Raw genomic sequence first — 20,485 nt, forward strand, 5'->3', positions numbered from 1 at the left:
GTTACGAAAAGCTCTTTATGGATTATCTATAGCACCAAAATGTTGGTTTATGACACTTGATAATTTTCTGAAGGATTCTGGTTTTGAATCAAATTTACGAGAACCATGTTTATATAAGAAAAAGGAAGATAGTAATATCATTTTGATTTTAGTATATGTTGATGATCTATTAATTACAGGTAGTTGTAGAAACCTTATTCAGGAAAAGGTGAATATGTTGAAGTCACGTTTTAAGGTAAAACAATTTGGCTTTCCTACAAAATTCCTTGGTTTGGAAATCACTAGATCAGAAAATCAGTTGTTTCTTCATCAAACACAGTTTGTTAATGAAATGTTGAAAGAATTTCGAATGGAAAACTCAAATTCAGTTGACACTCCTTTAGTTCCTCAAGGAAATCATAAAGTTCCGGAAGTAACGAATGAAGCAGATTTTCCGTATAAGAAAGCTATAGGTTCCCTACTGTATTTAAGTATGTTCACAAGACCTGATATATCCTTTGCCGTAGGTTATTTGGCTAGATTCCAAGCTAATCCACAGCAGTATCATTGGACATTAGTTAAAAGAGTTTTCAGGTATTTGAAAGGTACAAGTCAGTTAGGTCTAAAATTCACAGTAGGATCTCCAATTTTGTCATGTTATTGTGATGCAGATTTTTCAGGTGATAAGTGTGGTCAAAAGTCAACCACAGGCTTTGTGATTTTTGCATTTGGTAATCCTGTTGTATGGTGCTCAAAACTGCAATCAACAGTAGCACAAAGTTCAGCAGAAGCGGAATTTATTGCACTTACTCATGCTACTAATGAAATTCTATTTTTAGCACAATTATTAGAAGAGACTGTGGGTCTCAGAGCATTTCCAGTTAATATATATGAAGACAATGAAGCAGCAAGACGTAACTGTCTGGCTAGCACAAGTAAAAGCCGCTTGAAGTATGTGGAACGTAAATATTTATTGATTCGTCAACACGTAAGAGATAAGAAAATTAATATTGTGAAGATCAATACCAATGATCAGATTGCTGACATTCTAACAAAACCATTGAATGCAGCAAAGCTCACTAAGTTTCGTGATCACCTTGTATTCTATGAGGTTTGATTTGCATGAAAATATCCAATCCAAGCATAAGATGATAACCAAGTAATAAGTCATAATGATTCAATATTATAGGAAGAAAATGAGAAAAGTCAACGACAAACTCAAAACATGCTCTGTTTGATCAAACATTTCATAAGTAATATTAATTTTTTCTTTTCAGTCATTATGTATACCTTATCTGAGTAGTGTTATAAATGATCTTCGATCTCAAACATACTCTGATAGTGAATTCTGTTGTTTATCTTAGTATCTTGACAGGATCTTCGATCCCTTAGGTACTTTGGTAATATGTCTGTTGAGTGTTTTATCTGTATATTGTGGAAAGGTTCTTCGTTCCTGGAAACATAATCTGATAATACTCAAAATTTGTTGTATATTTGTTCGAGTTATATTGGAAGGGTCTTCGGTCCTTGGAGATATACTTTGATGAATATACATGTTGAAGTGTTCATTTGAGACATGTAGGAAGGGTCTCCGGTCCCTGGATACATACTCTTACGAATACTAGTGTCTTGATTTGGAAGGGTCTCCGGTCCCTGGAAATGATAGATGCGAAATCCAAAATTCTGACCACATATGTGTGTAATGAATTAATCATGTTAGTCTGATATGATGGAACATACTATGTATGTGATCAGTCATGTCATTTATATGTTGATCTACTATGTGATATGCATGCATTATGGCATATGTATCTGTTGATCAGTTTCAGTTGATATGATGGTATAATATCACTTGTGGGAAGGGTCTCCGGTCCCTGGACACAATGTATTGATACCATACCAAATATTAAGGACAGTTGGTTCGCTATAAGGAACCCTATTCCATTGCCTCACAGCAACAGCTCTGTATGGTTCCACTGACAATCCTGTTGTAGGTTTAAGGCTTGATTTATATAAATTCAAATAAAATACTATCTACCATTGTATACTTTATATATATTCTATATTTCTTAGTTTATCGAAGTCAGTTAAATGGAATTTTCAGTTTTCTGTTGATTAGTTGTCAGGTCCTCAGTTTGGGAGGGGGTGTTGAAGTAAGAACTGCTGGCCAAAGTTGCTTTGGGACCAGTCCACTTCTATAAAGCAACCTGCTGACAACTAATATTATGTTCGGCCTAATGCGCATGCGCAACTAAGTTAGGTACACGTGCTATTAATGGTGCAGAAGTCAGTTCTGTCGGGAATGCGAATAGATAAAGGCTACTCTCACTATTAATAGTTTCAAGCGACCATCGGCCATTTTGTATTATTCACAGTGTGTAAAATAGATCTTTAAATAAACTTTGTTAAAAACCGTCTCATCAGTGTTAAAAGTATCCACCCTCACATTCAAGACTTTTCTAGAAATCCGAAAAATTAAACTATGAAACATCAGTATTTTCGTGGTGATCATTTCTAGAAATTTAGCAAATGAAATTCATGATATGCACTTAAACTTTTTTTGTTAATGAACTTAAACGTTACGGATTATGCGAGAATATGCTAGCAATTTTTCTGAGAAATCAAGAAATTGATTACATAGTGTTTTCCATTTACTCGTCTGACACCCTATATAACGGTAATTTGTGTGACACAAACACCTTACTAATTGAAACAAGGTAGGTATTCTTTCTACACGACATAAACCAAGAAGTCATACGATATTTTGTATGGAATATTAATTGCTTCTTCACGGTCGTGTTTCAGGTGCTTCTTCATAACTCCAGATGAAATACTGATTTTAACATGACGAAACTTTTAATTTGAATAGAAATGAATGCTTGAAGTTCCTGCACGCTTCACTTCTCCATTGTGTGAAAGGTCTTAATTAATCATAAAACTTGAATTTCACTCAAGTTTCCTTTCGAACTCGAGAAAAGTGTAGCTTCTTCGTTTATTAATTCGAAAGTAATTTTATACGTCCTCGGTGAGAGCAGATTCACATACAGGGTTGAGCATAAGTCTGTAATGAAAGTGATATTTCTTCAACCGATAACTCAAAATGAAAACCTCATTTCATGACAATGGAATTATGGAATTGAATGTTTTTCTTCAACCCCTTAGCCACAACCCTATCCAACTTCCTTTTTTTACATACAAAGATACACCATGTGTAAGCTTGCTTGAAAGCTCACAGAACATGGAATCCCACCATAATCTTCTTATTTTTATTCATTTATTTTTTGTTTTTCAGAAAAACACAAGAGTCTCTTGCAAAGAAAAAGAAATCAATAGTTTCTGAACCAATATCTTGAAATTGGATAGCTGAAATACGTTGATTGAGTTGCGATTGTACTTATTTTTTTTCTCTACTCAACAGCTCACGGAAATCGAATCCTATATATTACATAGTCTCTTGACTGAACTCGGAAAAAAATGCTTATTAAAACAGTAAAATACATAAGCTAATGAACCAAAAACTGACAGCATAGAAGAAAATTTCTTAGAAAAGGAATAATTCTGTTTTCGTTGCTGTAATCTGTCATAATATCTATGGTGAGCTGTAAGTGTTATAAATGAATCTCAAATAATTTAGGTCCTTGATGGATCGAAGAAAATGATAACAGAGACCTAAGAATCAAATACGCTTTGAGTGGCAACAGCCTGAGTTCAAGTTATAATGTGCATTCGGACTAATCGATATCAATTTTATGGAAACTTTTATTGCAAATGAATGTCTGGTAATAGTGAATTCGTTTTTATGTCATGACATCTATTAGTCTCTCTCAGAAGGGTTAAAAAAAATTTCAATTGAAAATACACTGCGCAAAAAAATTAACGCACATTATGGAAATCTCAAATTTATTCTATAACTCAAGGTGTTCTCAATGATAATTTTATTTTTATCAGAATTATGCATGCATATGTTATCCACCATCAACGGTTTTCTTCAATACAGATGTCTTTTCCCAGCAGGAATAAAAAAAAGATGATATTATCAGATTTTGAATGTATTGGCTTCATTCTAAAATCAGTTGTTCTGGATCAATTCTAGTGATCGATAGTTTTTCTTTCGTTTGATTTTCTACACTCGATCGCTATGCAAAGCGAAACACGCAATTTGACCCAAGAGGAATGTGCTCAAGCGGTAGTTTTGCGAGAAGAAGGGTGGACATACACAAGAATTGCAGAAAGGTTTGCAGTTTCCCATACAAGTGTGTCCAGAATGTTGCAGCGATTCAGGGAGACAGGTATGAATGTCCGAAGACCAGGACAGGGTAGACCACGGGTAACAACTGCCATTCAAGAACGTTAATTGAGAGTTTCTTCGTTGAGACAACGGTTTGCAACCGCTCGCCTCCTTCAAATTCAGCTTGAGCAAACTCATGAGGTGCAAATTAGCACTCAGACAATAACAAATTACCTTAGAGAATATTATTTAAGGCCTCGTGTCGCGGCAAGAGGCCCAGCTCTTACCCCAGCCCATCGAAGGGCGCGTTTGGATTTTGCGAGAGAGCATATCCATTGGGAAGAGGCCGATTGGGAAAAAGTTCTCTTCACAGATGAGTCTAGATTCTGCCTCTACCAGTGTGATCGACGTTCCCTTGTATACAGACGTCCACATAAAAGATATGCTCAGTGCAATTTCCTGAACACTACTGGTTTCGGGGGAGGATCGATTATGGTATGGGGTGGAATATCTTTGAATGCTCGCACAGACCTAGTGGTCGTTGATAATGGAGCTATGAATGCTGATAAGTATATAAGGAACATTCTTGGAAAGCATGTAGTGCCATTTGCCCCATACATTGGTGAAAATTCCATTTTTATGGACGATAATACCAAACCCCATCGTGCGCGCATCGTTCAGGAGTACCTTGAAGAGGTTGAAGTCTCTCGAATGGAATGGCCAGCAAGAAGTCCAGATCTCAATCTGATTGAGCAGGTTTGGGACAACCTCAATAGAAGGCTGAGAAGTTCAGAAAATCATCCAGCTACTCTTAATGACTTAGGAATCCAACTCGGAGAAATCTGGGAAGGATTATATCAGAACATTTCAAGAACACTCATTTTGAGTATGAACCGTCGTTGCCGAGCTGTAATTAACGCAAGGGGTGGAAATACCAAGTATAAATCACTTATCAGCATTTCAGTATTTTGAAAATTGTTCATTTCTCTTCTTTCACATAAGATTCGGTGAAATCCTGAATTTTTCTTTCATTTAATGTGTCTTGTTTCGTCCAAAACCTTCCCGAGAGAACATAAAAAATAAGTTATAAAGTCAATGTAGAGTTAACTTTCATTAAAATTAAGATTTTCAGGATGTGCGTTAATTTTTTTGCGCAGTGTAATTTAAATACTTTTTTACGAAAAAAACTAGTATCTGAAACAGATTGAGAAAATTTCTTCATTTGGAGTCGTTCCATCTAAAAGAGTGGCAGAGGGTAGAATTTTTCCATTATTTTCGAAAATTTCGAATATCCTGAAAACCAAGAAACTTTTACATATTTTTTTTTGGATTTCCCTAACGTCCTTTACCCGTGGGCATCATATTATCCATTCATTACGCCACACACTGTATAGATATGCATTAAAAGATGCATTCAAAAATTCTATTCGTGTTGTGTCTCTTTTTTTTAATGGTGATACCAAACACCGTGCCACTGTGAGTTGAAGTATACCCTCTATTTTATCGATGAGTTTCCCAAAATCAAACTAGTTTATTTGGGTTAATTTTATCACCTGGCCAAAACAAAGACTAATCTTTGAAAACCCCTCGCATATCCATCGCATTGAAATGTCTACCGCATATGGCCCAAGATAACATGTAATATTCGAAATCACCGAGTATGTTATCAGTCAAAACAACGTGGGCTCTTTCATGAAAACTCTTATAGAGCTGCGCATTGTTTTCCGACGAAACTCATAAATGTGGGATGCTGTCACGGTTTGATGGATGATTTCCGTGAAATGAATTATTATGTGCTGATGAACACATTGAAAAGTTTGCACAGGAAACCGCATCCAAGCCATATTGATATTCTCATCATCTCTTGTTGATTCGGATTTCTGAGAACTCCCTGACGGCTTCTCTATCAATCGTATGTTACGAATTTGATTATGGTTCAATCGGCGAACAAACACGAACTTATGTAGCTCGAGAAATTCTACGTCGAGGAGGCTACATTTCACCTAATCTCATTTTGAGCTCATTACTGATATTAATACTTAAATACAGTATTGGAATCAAGGAGCAGAGAACCAAGTGAATATACAATGCTCAATAATTGTGGGGATCAGGTATAAATTTCTCTTTATTAGAGCCTTTTATTGAAAAATCTGGTATGCATGCGTTCTTTCAAGAAAAACTGGGCATTAAATAAACAATCATTTGGTAATTGTTAGTATACCTGTTTTTTGTCCTTCGAACTGATCACTTGAATTAGCAATAATTCTTGAGGAAATACAACATACAGCAACTGTATAGATACTGCATCACAATTGCCATCTGAATGCAGCACAGAAATTGCTGTACTGAAACTGCAAAGTTTATGAACCTACATACTGATAATGCTGAATTATGAAAATGAATTATTTGTTATACTTTTCCTGCATAGGTTCTGTATTGATGATTCGCAATCAAAAATGCAATATTCGATATAAAGTTCCTGTACAGTTTCTGTATTGGTAGTTTTGCATTTTAAAAATGCAGTTTTTGATATACAGAGATTGCACAGTTTCTGTTTTGATAATTGTGCATTCAAAAATTGCAATATTTGATATAGAGGTACTGTGCGTTTCTGTATTGATAATTCTGGATTTCAAAAATGCAAAGTTTTTGATATAGAGTGACTGCACAGTTTCCGTATTGATAATTATGCATTTTTCAAATGCAGTATTTGGAAAATAGTTACTGTACAGTTACTGTATTGATAATTCCGCATTTTGAAAATGCAGTATTTGATGTGCAGTTACTGCACAGTTTCTTTATTGCGTCTAAGATTGATCATTCTTCTTTCATAAGGTATATGGATTTTTGTTAACAAATTTCCTTAAACTTGTTCTGAGGTCACACCTCGGGTCACACTTTTAGGAGCATGATATGATAGCTAAGGTGCTTTGAAATGATGAATATAGAGAACTGTTTGAATCGTGAAAAAAATAGAGTTCAAATTGATGAACATATCACCCTGGTTTATGGTACTAGTTTATCAAAACTCTCAATTTCATCCTAATTTTTTATTTTTTTTGTTATGCAAACCTAGAAAAATCCCGATAAAAAGAGCTTGATAAACAAGGTTGAGTGCCAAATTTGTTGTGAAATTTTGAGGTTATTCCATGATATCTCAGTTGCATCAAAACTTTGTAATGTTTTAATGACCGTTACCGTTGAGGGTGATATGACTGCAAATAATTTAAAATATTACACACTTCTTCAGACCATAATCAATATAAACAATGATCATAAATTAGTATTTCAGTACGTTTTTTTTCACTTATGAGTCATTCAATCGGACCATTCATTTCTGTCAATTAGTTTGACAAAAGTAACCTACTAGATAGTACGTACTTGTTTATTTTGGATAGGATATCAACAAAAAATTTGATTCATTAAATTTGCAGCTTTGAGATCAAGGTCATTAGCGGTACCTTACCAAAAATTTGTTGCAATTTTCACTATCCATAAAATAAACAGAGATATTTCAATTCCCATTAGTAAATAAATTTACCCATTCTTTAATTTTTTATTTTTTTTCACTAAACTCTGTTTGTACTGATGCTTGTGCACATTTGAGAGAAAATGATCTTCTGAAAAGTACAGAAACATTCAGGGTGTTCTATTTTAGTTGAAAAATTCTAGTATTTTGTTTTGGTCAAAGAGTATGGTTAACTCCATAAACTTCGATTTTGGCTGTTTTCGAAGAATTCTCGTCTGTTATAATCATATTTAATTGGTTTTTCAAAATCAGTTCTTCCCAAAACTACCAAGTTTCATATTGAAAAGTTTTGTTCCAATTCCTAAGGAAATATGCCCAAATGATATCAAATTAGGCTTAAAATTTATTAAAATATCGTTATTGAATTATTTTGAGGATGCGCTTGATGATAAGAGCCATTTTTATCTCTTGCAGCTATAAGTATGAAGGATCAATTGTAGTTCATTGAATTCTGATTAAAAACTATGCAATTTGTTCTTCTCATTTCTTTGAATTGTTTTTCAGTATCTGAGTTTGCATACATGGAATTTCTATTTGCATCTTTTGTTCTCTATATTATTGTAATGACGTTAAAGTTATCGAACAGTTCAGTTCGAAAATTTGATGAGTCCCCATGACAATAAAATTTTTTCAACCTCAACATTGTTTTAGTATTGAAGGTGAAGATGCTCGTTAAGTAAGTTGCTGATTGCTGCTGAACTCGTTCACAAAAAAATGTTACTGAGAACAATCAATCAAAGTGAAATATTAATCATCATTCAGATAGAAAATTTATTTCATGGAGATCTGAACTAATCATAATCAATCTTCATTTTACACAGAAATTCGTTATAACAAAAGTCAGCAGTAAAAGCTAGAATTATTTTGACAGTCTGGCAAAGATATTGTAGTTCTAACTGCTGACGTCATTCTTAAGATGAACCAAGTGTACTTACTTCCATAAAGGTTTTGGAGGTCGACGAATAAATAGTCATCTCGACAAAAAACTGCTCATTTCGTCTGCTTGCTGGCCTCGGCTACTCCTCGGCTATCCATTAGCAGGTTCGATCATAATAGACGGTTTTTTGTCCTTCGTAAATGAAGAACTATTTTTTTTCAACACGTTTTGTTATGATGAAATAGTATATTCATCAATAACTATAGATGTGCCAGTAAATGTAGCCTGTCATTTAAACATTTCGTATTTAACAACGCTCCCATATACTCAATGCTTGAGAGGAGATTTTCCTAGGATAATATGCTGAGAAAGCTTTTCATGAGAGCTTTTTCGCATTTGAGAAACACAATTCCAATTTTTCATTAATTATTTCACCATTGTGCATACGCACAACTACTTACCCAAAATATTCATTATTTTTCCGAGAAATATACAAATTAACCATTACAATATTTGAATTTCACAAAAAGACATCGACACAGAGCATTCAAACATTTAATACCTCGCTAAACATCAAGTTCTCGAAACAGTAAGTTACCATTTCCTTCGTTTCTTGAACTGAAGTATTCATTGACAAAGAATTTTCCGGAAATGAATAACCACTGCCTCTTTTCAACATTGAAGCATACCTCCATATAACTGATTGCTCCGCAGATCTGGCCTTCGTAATGAGCAAGGTTTTCTCGCCGTTTCTGTGAGAGAAGAAAAGAGAGTGAGAAGATATCAAGAAATAGTAGTGAATGAAAAGATGGCGTCAAGTGCGAATTTTTTTCAATGAAAGGATGGGAAAAAGCATAGGCAAGGAAGCGAACAAAAATGTGCAAATAAAAGATTATATAAAAGTAAAATTCAATTATGATAAAGTGCGTTCATATAATATCATTTTTCGGACTATGAATATGTGTAGGAACTTTTTAGAATATTAGCTATTTTATCTGCTGTTCTTTGTTTATTAAACACATAACCCTGTGTTTATATCAACTAAGATTTATAACTCCAGCGAATCGTCATAGAGAACTTGTACAATATTGATGAAATACCAAACCTTCCTGTAGAGAATATTCAATTAACAACGCTGTAAAAAACTTTCGTTCGCCTTTCAGACACTGTAATTTTATAAAAGACGAGATGATGTTGGTGAAATTCACAGCTAACCGACTTAATTAAAAAAAATGGCCAAATTGTTATCAACAGTTTCCTTCGTACTTTGAAAGAATTGATGAGTTTATACTAGCATCAATATAATGATAAATATCACCCCAATTTAGTTATATGAATGTGTTAAGGGTTGTTTGTGAAAATTGGATTCAAATTTATATCATTGAGTATTGGAATATTACTTGATATGTATACAAGGCGATTCATTGGTGAACGGGCGGAACTTAAGGGTAGATAGAGATGAATAAGGATAACCTATATCAAGTCTATCACTCTTTGCTATCAAAAGATACAGAGTGCTTAATTGATTGTGGCAATTTCTTCCATTACCCATAACTCTTTAACCACTGTATAATTATTATATACAGTATGGTCCAACGACAACTTAGCACCTCGATTTTCCGTCTTCAGATGGAAATTATGGCAGATCGCTCATATCCGTCAGTTTCTGATTCGAGGGGGAACAACTTTTTCGCTATTTGCATTCCCGTAACTACAAACCCCTAACGAAGGTGAGCACAACCCCTTGATTTTGAATAGGGATGAGGGAAGTTGAAATCTTATCCAATACTATCTGATCTTGAAATTTCGCATCAAAATTTCCATCGACAACGAAATGACAGGTAAAATAGTGGACGAGTACAGGGTGGACAAAATTCGTTGTCTACTGAGGGGATCTCGAGAACTATAGCAGCTAGAAGAAAACGGACGGCACATTCTGGAGCTCTTTTTTCTTGACTAATTCAAAACTGAAAACAGATCCAGCCTAACGTTCATAGATTTTGAGTTATGAACGAAAATTGAGAAATTGTCATTTTCAATGAAGCTGAATAACTCGCTTATTTGAAGTCGTATTCTAAATCCGTAACATTCTACAGGCTTTTTTTTATGAGGAATTCGAATATGATATCAATAAATTTTTTGATCCAGTCATTTTCGAAATACGACAGGGATTTCTGACTTTTCAAATGTAAACTATAGCTGAAAGTTCTTTCATCTTGCTGCAATTTTTTTGCTGATTTCAAAAATATATCATATGTCGCTATTCACATAAATATAATGTGAGAAAAAAAATGTTCACTGTTGAATTTTCAGTAGGCTGGCGTAACCATAGCGACCGTTGAAAATGCATTATCGTTCGTGAACTCCAAATAATCCTATGTGAACTCAACCTTCTGCGATAGGAATCACCGACTGACGAATAATTTTTTCTTTTAAGTATATATCAATATCGAGATCGATATATTTCAAAAGAGAATAAAAGAATTTCGTCTGATTGTTAAAGAAGAAAATTTATTCAATTATCGTTTTTCTATTTTTGAAAGAAACTTCTAGAGTCAGTATTATTACAAATAAAATACGATAGCTATCTACAATTATTATTTTTACAGAAGTAAGATGATGAAAATAGGTACTTCTATCAACGGTTGTGTTCGAATTGTGAACCATGCCAAACATCGCGAGACGTTAGCAAATTAATCATCGAAATATTTATTGAGCAATCCGTGATTTCAACCATAGAGGCTCAGGTTCACAAAATATGATGCATATTCAACGGTTGCTATGGTAAACCAGCCTACTTATAATTCAACAGAGAATCGAAAAGCAGGAAAAAGTATTGAATTTTTTTCTCGTGTAACATTCATGTGAATAGCAACATATGATATATTTTTGGAATCTGCAAAAAAAATTTCAGCAAGATGAAAGAACTTTCGATTATATTTCACATTTGAAAAATCAGAAATTCCTTTCGTATCTCGAAAATGACTGGATCGAAAAATTTGATAATATCATATTCAAATTCCTCATAAAAAAGTTCCTGTAGAATGTAACAACGGATTTCGAATAAAAGTTCGAATAAGCGAGTTATTCAGCTTCATTAAAAATGACAATTGCTCAATTTTCGTTCATAACTCTATGACCGTTAGGCTGGATCTGTTTTCAGATTTGGAATAGTAAGGAAAAAAGCGATCGAGAATATGTCATCAGTTTTCTTCTAGCTGCTATAGTTCTCGAGATCCCTTCAGCAGATAACGAATTTTGCTCACCCTGTACAAACTATTGTGATTAATTCTTTAAATGATGGAAATGGGCAACATTCACTTCCATGCTAGAGTAATATCCCCGATTTGTCCAATGGAAAGTGTCTGTCACTTACAATATAACTTCAGAATAACATTCTTCAAAACATAAATAAAAATTAGCCATATGAAAATAAGTTAAGTAACACTTATTTTCAGTTACCTTTGCACCTGGTATCTGCCCACTAGGCAAGCTCCACAAGTTCCCAGGAATTCAAAGCACATGAGACTCTACTGAGATCCTAAAGTTTCATCTGTGTGAAAATAAGTTATGTCTTATCGCTCTGGGATCTTGGACTATGCAGCAATATAAGTTTCTCAAAAGTTTTCACGTACATTATTCAAGATTTCTGGTGTAAATTGACAGCATTCATTAATGATCCGGATTCGAAAATCATCCAGTGACTCAGGGTGGGTAGCGTAAATCTTGGATTTCTGGTGACCCCATAAAAAGTGTAGCCAGATCAGGTGATCTGGGTGGCCACTCGATATGTCCCCTTCTTCTAATCCAGGCGTGAAGAAAATTTTCAACTAAGAACTGACGCACCGGTTGAACGCAATGAGCTGGTGCGCAATCTTATTCGAACAGCATCGTTTGATGTTCTTCTGCATTCTGCGATAAACACACAAGGGCTAGATGAATAGCTTTCTCCAACAGATCTAAATGAATTTTTCCAGTGAGCAGTGAGGTTACTGTATCTTATCAGGATTTTATGTTGTAAGGATTCTCATGATTGGTGTGCGTGAAATACCAGATATCTTGTTCAATTTCCTTATACCTACTGAAGGTCGGATCCATTGCTACATGACAGCCACAACCCTCGCTTCGTCTTTTTCATGCTCTTTTTGTTTTCGACTAAACAAATTTGGCAAACAGTTACGGATACATTTTTTCCAGGATGTAGTTCGTTGAATAAAGCCACAGAGTCGTTATTTCTAAAAAATAATTTTATCATTTCCACCCTGTCTTCTAAGGAATACACCATTTTAATTCTACTGTAAATTTACAATCGCTTTAACACGCTTGTAACGTTCTTAAAAATTGCACGATAGACTTAGTTAAATAACTAAGGTATATTTTTCTAGTCCAAAAATTATTAATTTTTTTTGGGCAAAAAATCAACAACTTAACTACCTACTAAATAACTACGAAATATCAGATACGAACAATATTCTCGAGATAAATTCCAGATTGCCTCTTTCACTATTTTCGCTGTTATTTCATTATCGATGGACATTTTAAAGCGAAATTTTAGAGTCAGATAGTACTCGATACGATCTTCAAAATTAGTTATCGCAGATCACCTCATCCCTATTCAAAATCAAGAATGTGTTTCACGAATGTGAAACCGAAGTGACAAGATGGACGTGCTACCTCAGGGTGGGTAAATAAGTACAGCCACAGAGCATAACTATCCACACTGTTTTCAATGGATGGCTTTCGATGGACCTTGTGTCCTCTATCTTTACGGCTCTATGGAAAAAAAGAACTCTCGAAACGCTATAAAATTATAAATCCCATAATTCAGGGGTGTTTTTATTAGGTTTTCGTATCCATCGTACTATTCACGAACTTTTGGAATAGATGAGATATTTCATTAGGAATGAAGTTTCCTGTTTATTTGGAACGAACTGACATCAATATGCTGTTACGAGATCGCTAAAGTAGGGCCTTGGAAATCCGATTGCATGTTTTAATTTGGATGAAATATGGAAATTGATGATAGCAGTCGATAGAAAAGCGCTAGACGCTATTCGACCATGAATCATCTTCGAATTCCCGAATTCACCTTCGAATAATTGATTGCTCACAAATGAATATTTACAGGGTGTTCCCTGTTGAATTTCGATTAGGTTTTAGTGATTACGTCAACAAGGGTAGAAATCCAGTTCAAACGATCTTTATTTTCTTGGGAGAATAGTTGACGCTACAAACACATAGTGATTCCTTCTGAATGGAAGATGGACTTGGTCCACGAGAGTCTCGTTTTCGATAGGAGTGTTGGCTCGAGTCTCTTACGAGAGTCTCGCAGTAGTCTCGTACACTCGTGAACATTTTGGACAATAAAGGAATTTTGCTTTCGGATTTGAAAACTTCGCAATCTTCGTATTCAAGATTACAAACGCAGGAGAAAATAGGTCCTTTCGTTTGCATAAAAAGTGTAGCACTTTTCTCCTCTCGATCTGATTTACACTAGTGTAGAGGAAGTGTAGTTTATCTACACATAGTCAAAAGGAGATGTAGATAAACTACACCTCCTCTACACTGGTGTAAATTCAATCAGCAAACGAATACTAAAATCGAGTGTTACACTTTTTATGCAAACAAAAGGACCTTATGTATGTACTTAAGTTTTGTTTTCATCCAAAATTTTTGTCACAATGATAGAGAGAAGAAATTCTTCATTCTACTGCTATAAATATACCAAGATGAATGCACTTCAGGGTATGTTTATGTAAGAGATGATGGTTTTTGATATATTTCATTGATGTTCAATTAATTTGTGTTTTCACTTTGAAAAAGTGAATAAATCTAAATCACAGCTGTGGCTTAAACAAATACAAGGATGTATTGATATCTAGATAGCCTAGACTAGTTCCATGTATAAAAAAAATATTGCGTTACCATTCCAGCGAACACTACCTCATAAGAAGTGTCAGTGTGAAGTTTGAGGTCAAAAAAGTAAACCAGAAATTCGCAATAAAAAATTTAAAGAAAGAAGATTTCCAGCGAAACTGTGAGAATCGAAAAATTGGAGTATCGACTCATCATCAAGTAACTGTATTTAAAAGGGTTAAAAGGTCAGCAAATTTACAAAGATACCCTTGGTGATCAATGTCTATGTATGCGACCATGAAGAATTGGACTGCAAGCTTCTAAAGAGGTAAATTTTCCATTGAAGATGATGACCGATCGGGAAGGCCAGTTTCTGTGTCAGTCGAAAATCGAAAATATCGATGCAGTTCATGACATGATTTTATTAAATCGTCGAATTGGGCCAAAACGGATATCTGAAGCACTGAATTTGGACATGAGAAAAATTGCTGCAAAATATATTCCCAAATGTTTAAATGTTGACCAAAAGCGTGCAAGGGTAGAAGCATCGCGTTCGATCTGTGCTCGATTTGCAAACGATGTAGACTTCTTAAACCGAATTGTTACTATGAATGAGACTTGGGTACATTTCTACGATCCAGAAACAAAGCAACAATCGATGGAATGGTGTTCTCCAACACCTAACGAGTTTCGTATCCAAAAATTTGCTGGAAAAGTTCTTGCTTCAGTTTTTTGGGATTGCCATGGAGTAAACATGATTGATTTTTTGGATAAGGGTAGAACCATAACCGGAGATTACTATTCGACATTACTGATCACTCTACGGGAAAAAATTAAAGAGAAAAGACGCGGAAAGCTATCCAAAGGCGTTTTGATTTTGCAGGACAACGCCTCTGCACACAAATCTCATGTTGCCGTGCAAAAAATTCGTGATTTAGGGTTTGAATTTCTGCAACACCCCTCTTATTCACTAGATTAGGCTCCATCCAACTATCAGCTCTTTCCTCAACTGAAAAAAAGTTTAAAAGGTCGTAAATTTTCTTCTAACGAGGAGGCAATAAAAGCTGTGGAGGTCTGGTTTGCAGAGCAAGAAGAAACATTTTTTTTGAAAGGTCTAAAGATGTTGCAGGTTCGTTGTAATAAATGTATTCAGTTAAAAGGAAAATATGTTGAGCAATAAATTATTTTGACATTGAAATTTTGTTTGGTTCTAAAGTAGGCTAAGAATTTTTCAATATATCCTCGTAATGATACGATTTACGAGTTGAAATAGTGCGTTTTGCAGCACGTAAATAAAGCAATAAAACCTTCAGCCTTCAATAAAGTGGTGAAATTCTATCCTCTCCCTGTTGATGATTTCCTAGAGACAGTTATTCTCACTATTTTTGAGGAAGCGTTTTCTGTTAGCATTCAATGATAATAATATACATGATGATTCATAATATTGGTACATACAATAAGGATCGAAATATACCGATAGGACCAAATTTGCATTTAAAAGCTTTTACTGTAGGAAAAACATTTAACATTTCATTCCTTTGAAATCGGTTATTTTGCCGTTATTGAATAAAATCGATAAAATTGAATTTCACGACTAAAGCCAGGTTTCGCACAGTCAGATTCAGTTGTATGCTTGTGTTTTTTGAAGTAGGCTATGTTAGGAACTGCCATTCCTACTTTTATTTTTATTGATTTACAAAAATAATATCCACTCAGAGGAGAAATTATTATTTCTTGGGCAATGCCCCAATACTTATGAATCACCCTGTATACTGATATTTTAAGAGATTCTATTTCTTTCATGAATTGATGTATTATCAGGTGTCTCGTCTTCGAATAGTTTCCTTAAATTACCCCAATTCATACAAACAAGGGATAACTAACTTGATGGCACTTAATATGTACAAATGAGAATTTGGGTTTATAAATAACAAATAATTAATACCTAGAATTAATCGAATACAGCTGAATCTATCAAAAATTTAGTGAATGGAAGGCTTTATGAATAATAATAATAATAATAACTTCGAATTCCCAAAAATTATTCTTTGCTATTACAACATTAATTTCAGAATGAGTCCGAGTCGATTGAAACTGAAAATTTGTCTTTGTCGAAAAGTACTTATGAACGACGAGACTAAAAGACTTTTACGAGACTCGTGACAAGACGGTCTCGTAGCCACCACTTAAGATGGTATACTTTTCAGAACAAATAGTTCCACAAAGTGAGACTTTGACCTGACTTATAAATACAGGGTGGCCATTTGAAAACGAAACAGACGAGATTACAGACGAAATAACTTTTTTCGATAGAAATGCTCGGACAGGTCGATTTCTGTTTCGAGGGGGTAAACTTAAGATGTAGGTTACGGACGCATAGCGCTTCAACCCTTGCTACTACAACCCTCACCCCCAATTTTTGAATAGGGAAGATGGGGTGAGTGATACCTCATTTGAAAGGTATTTTTATACTGATTTCAGCACAGTACTTGTTTTTTCATTTTATGCAGTAGTTCTCGAAATATTCTTAATTAAGTATGAAGTGGTGTTTTCATTGCATTTGTAGTGTTTTTTTGTGAAAAATCGACATTTTGAGCTTCAAAACATACTTCCTATCAACATGTTTATCTAAATGTCGTTGATTGAAGAATTCTGCGGTTGTATTCGCACATTGATTGTTTGCAAAAAAAGTGAAATTATTTCCACCCGCTCTGCAATTGAATAAACCATGTCGAACAATGAATTAGAACACATACAAGTCTCGAACTAAGAATAATTCACATGTCAAAGAACCAGTAAGCCAACTTAATGATCTGTTCGTAATAAATAAAAAATTATCGATTCTCATTTTTTTGAAAAAGATATGAATTCAATAATCAACAAAATGAAAACATTATTGAAGCCAACTGAGAAAACACTTCATAATTATTCCGAACCGTGTACACACGTTCTGATTGCTCTCGCCAACAATATTGACCCAGAGTTTTTGTGTAGTGAATATTTATCTTATTCTGTGAATGTGAAAACCGTGGTGGCTGGGGTGAGCTTTGAGGAATTTTCTTTTCATTTGTGATAGAGTATAAAGCGAGATATTTGTCCTATAGATCAAATTACAGTTTGAAAATAAATTCCAATAATACTCGTAAATACAACGTTATCGCGGATCTCACAGCTGTTGGCGATAATTCCATCTGCATATGCGGTGTATGATTTCATTATCTCAGGAGTTGAAATCCTCATGTGATTTGAATACATAAATTTTCTGTTCACCTTTTAAATCTGAATCCGTCCTTTTTCTTCCATTCAACCGTGGCCTTCCTTGTCTCTGTCTGAAGTCTTCCTTACGGGTCCAAGGAAGTGAAGAGTCTTTCCCTTTCCCTTTGTTGTCAATTCAATTTGATATTTGTCACAGAAATTTTTGAAAAAATGCCGCGCAATTGTGCCTGTTGCAAAAAATCTATTTCGAGCTCACACCTTGCTATTCCTTGCAACGCTTGCAATAAGCCATTTCATGCTGATTGCGTAGATCTCACCTCTGGGGAAGTCGACTTTCTTCGGGAAAGAGGTGAGGTTTGGACATGTCCGGCCTGCTTGTCTAGGGAGCGCAGACTGAGGAGTAATTCTGCTGGATCCCATCCAGTCTCCTCTCCGGCCAATCCTGAATCGTTATCTTTGTCTTCGGCCACGGATAGTTCTCCACTCACCTTGGAACATTTCCATCAGATGATGAGCCGTATTGGTGAGGTTGCTGCTAGCGTACATCGCATGGAGGAGCGTCAGAATGAGATCCTCACGCAGCTTGCCTCTTGCTCAAAATCTATTAATGAACATACAGAATTGCTTTCGAATCATCAACAGTGTCTTTCAGCTCTTCGGTCCGATGTCTCGGCTCTGCAGGGGTCTCAGGGTGGGCTGCGGGGGGATCTCCAATCTACATCTGAGAGGATACTTTCTCTGGAGTCCCGGTTGAGTCTTGCCCCATCTGCTGCTGCATCTGTGGATGTTCCTGAGATTGTCGATCGCATAGAAAAATCGCACAACATTTTGCTGCTCAATCTAACAGAGAGCACGGAGGATGAGAGAAACGTTAAAGCCGTTATAGATCACGTACATCCGGCTGCTAGTGTATTCATGACACAGTTCAAACGTATACCAGGCAAGATTTCTGATAAACCAAGGTGGTTGAAGGTTTCTTTTTCTAATAGTGAGACTGTCAGGAGGATTCTCCGTAATAAAAAATCCCTGCATGGCAGCGCGCAGTTTCGTGAGGTGATTGTTCGGAGTGACATGACGAGGAAGCAGTTGGGTGAACTGGATGAGGTCCGAAAAGATCTGAGGAGCAGAAGTGAGCGGGGGGAGGAGCATTTGACTATAAGATATCTTAAAGGAAAGCCGACTATAGTCACGGATGAAAAATCCAAGAAATTATCTTCTTCAAAAAACCGCCCACGCTAACCACTTGGCCTGTAATCTACACCAATGCTCAATCTTTGCTGTCCAAGTTTAGTGAACTTCTGTCCATTGTTCACACCCACAAACCCTCGATTTTATTGATAACGGAGACTTGGCTACATTCCTCAGTTACCGATTCTATTTGTCACATTCCTGGTTACACCATTTTTCGTCAGGATAGTGTTCGTACAGTTGGATATGGCGGAGTATGTGTCTATCTGAACAACTCTATTGTCAACGCATTCAGAATTTCCACTTTCCATAAAGACTGGTCAGGTGTTGACAATCTCTTCATTGACATCTCCAATTCCAACATTTCCTTTACGCTGGCATGCATTTATAGGCCTGGACCAAGTACGAGTGACATGGCACTCGTTGAGTTTCTGAGAGAAATTTCTATCTCACGTCGTAATATTTTGATAGCTGGTGACTTCAACTGCCCTGATATTGGGTGGCCAATGACCACGCTCCCACCTTCTGGTTCACCGTCTTTTCCTTTTGCTGAATTACTGTTGAATTCAGGACTTCAACAAGTGATTTTTCAACCAACTAGATATAGACAGGGTCAAGTACCTTCTACTTTAGATCTTTTCATTACTTCTGATCCTGATCTTTTATCTGATATACAATACCTGCCTCCTCTCGGTAAATCTGACCATGTTCTGCTGATGACGCAATTGCAATTTTATAACGACATACTTTCAAGCTTGCAGGACAAAAAATACAAGAAAATAAACTACGAACAGGTTTCTGCAGATCTACTAAATGTAGATTGGTCTGATACTTTTCAGGATTGCAGTGGTATGGATGATATGTGGACCCAGTTTCTGAGAATCGTGGATAGTGTGGTTGCTAATAATACAAACTGGATCACTTCCGAGCATAACCCATTGAAGCCTTGGATCGGCAGAGATATTGTTGGGGCCTTAAAGATCAAACGGGGTCTATGGCAGCGTTTTATTCGAGGTGGCAGCATAGCAGATTATCAGAATCATCGACGTTACTCCAATTACGTATCTTCTTTAATTTCATCCTCCAAAAAACAGTTCGAGCATAACCTTGCTAAACCCAGCAATAGAAAAAGATTTTTCAAGTATGTGCGTAGCAATCTCAATGGCAAGACCTCTATCCCGGTAGTTCGTGATGGCTCCGGCAATCTTTGTTCAAGTACACTCGAGTCTGCTAATGTTCTTGCTGATTCATTTGTTTCCCACTTCTCGAGTGAGATTACTTCCAGCATACCTCCAGTTAACTCCCCTCGCTGTCCTTTCGACTTGGACGATGTAATCTTTTCTGAAGAACTTGTGGAAAGTCAATAGGTGCCTTTACACTAACGCTCTTTCGCGCGCGACTAGAACGCCCCGTGCCAATCGCTCGCGAAAGAATGCTAGTGTAAAGGCAAATCATTCACTCGGTTTTTGGACGTGTAAAAATTCGCGAGCGACTAGCCCGAGTGACTGAGTTTGTGTGGATTCGGGGCGTTTGTGTATTCGCGCGGGTTTCTAATTGAAGAAGTATAAACGTTCAAAATTCGTAAGTACATGTAGGTATGTATTAATTCATG

At 35.7% G+C, this 20,485-nt stretch overlaps 1 protein-coding gene across 4 annotated transcripts in view; it reads right to left on the reverse strand.

The window, feature by feature from the left end:
• The window catches only part of LOC123308282 (potassium/sodium hyperpolarization-activated cyclic nucleotide-gated channel 2), a 364,375-nt gene that overhangs the window by 331,017 nt on the left and 12,873 nt on the right, over window positions 1-20,485 (reverse strand). For all 4 annotated transcript variants that reach the window (XM_044890874.1, XM_044890876.1, XM_044890875.1 and 1 more), the window contains exon 2: window positions 9,303-9,365. In XM_044890874.1, coding sequence (XP_044746809.1) covers window positions 9,303-9,365 — 63 coding nt within the window. The remainder of the gene's footprint in view (window positions 1-9,302; window positions 9,366-20,485) is intronic.

Source organism: Coccinella septempunctata, chromosome 2 (genome assembly GCF_907165205.1).
Source record: "Coccinella septempunctata chromosome 2, icCocSept1.1, whole genome shotgun sequence".
NCBI lineage: Eukaryota > Metazoa > Arthropoda > Insecta > Coleoptera > Coccinellidae > Coccinella > Coccinella septempunctata.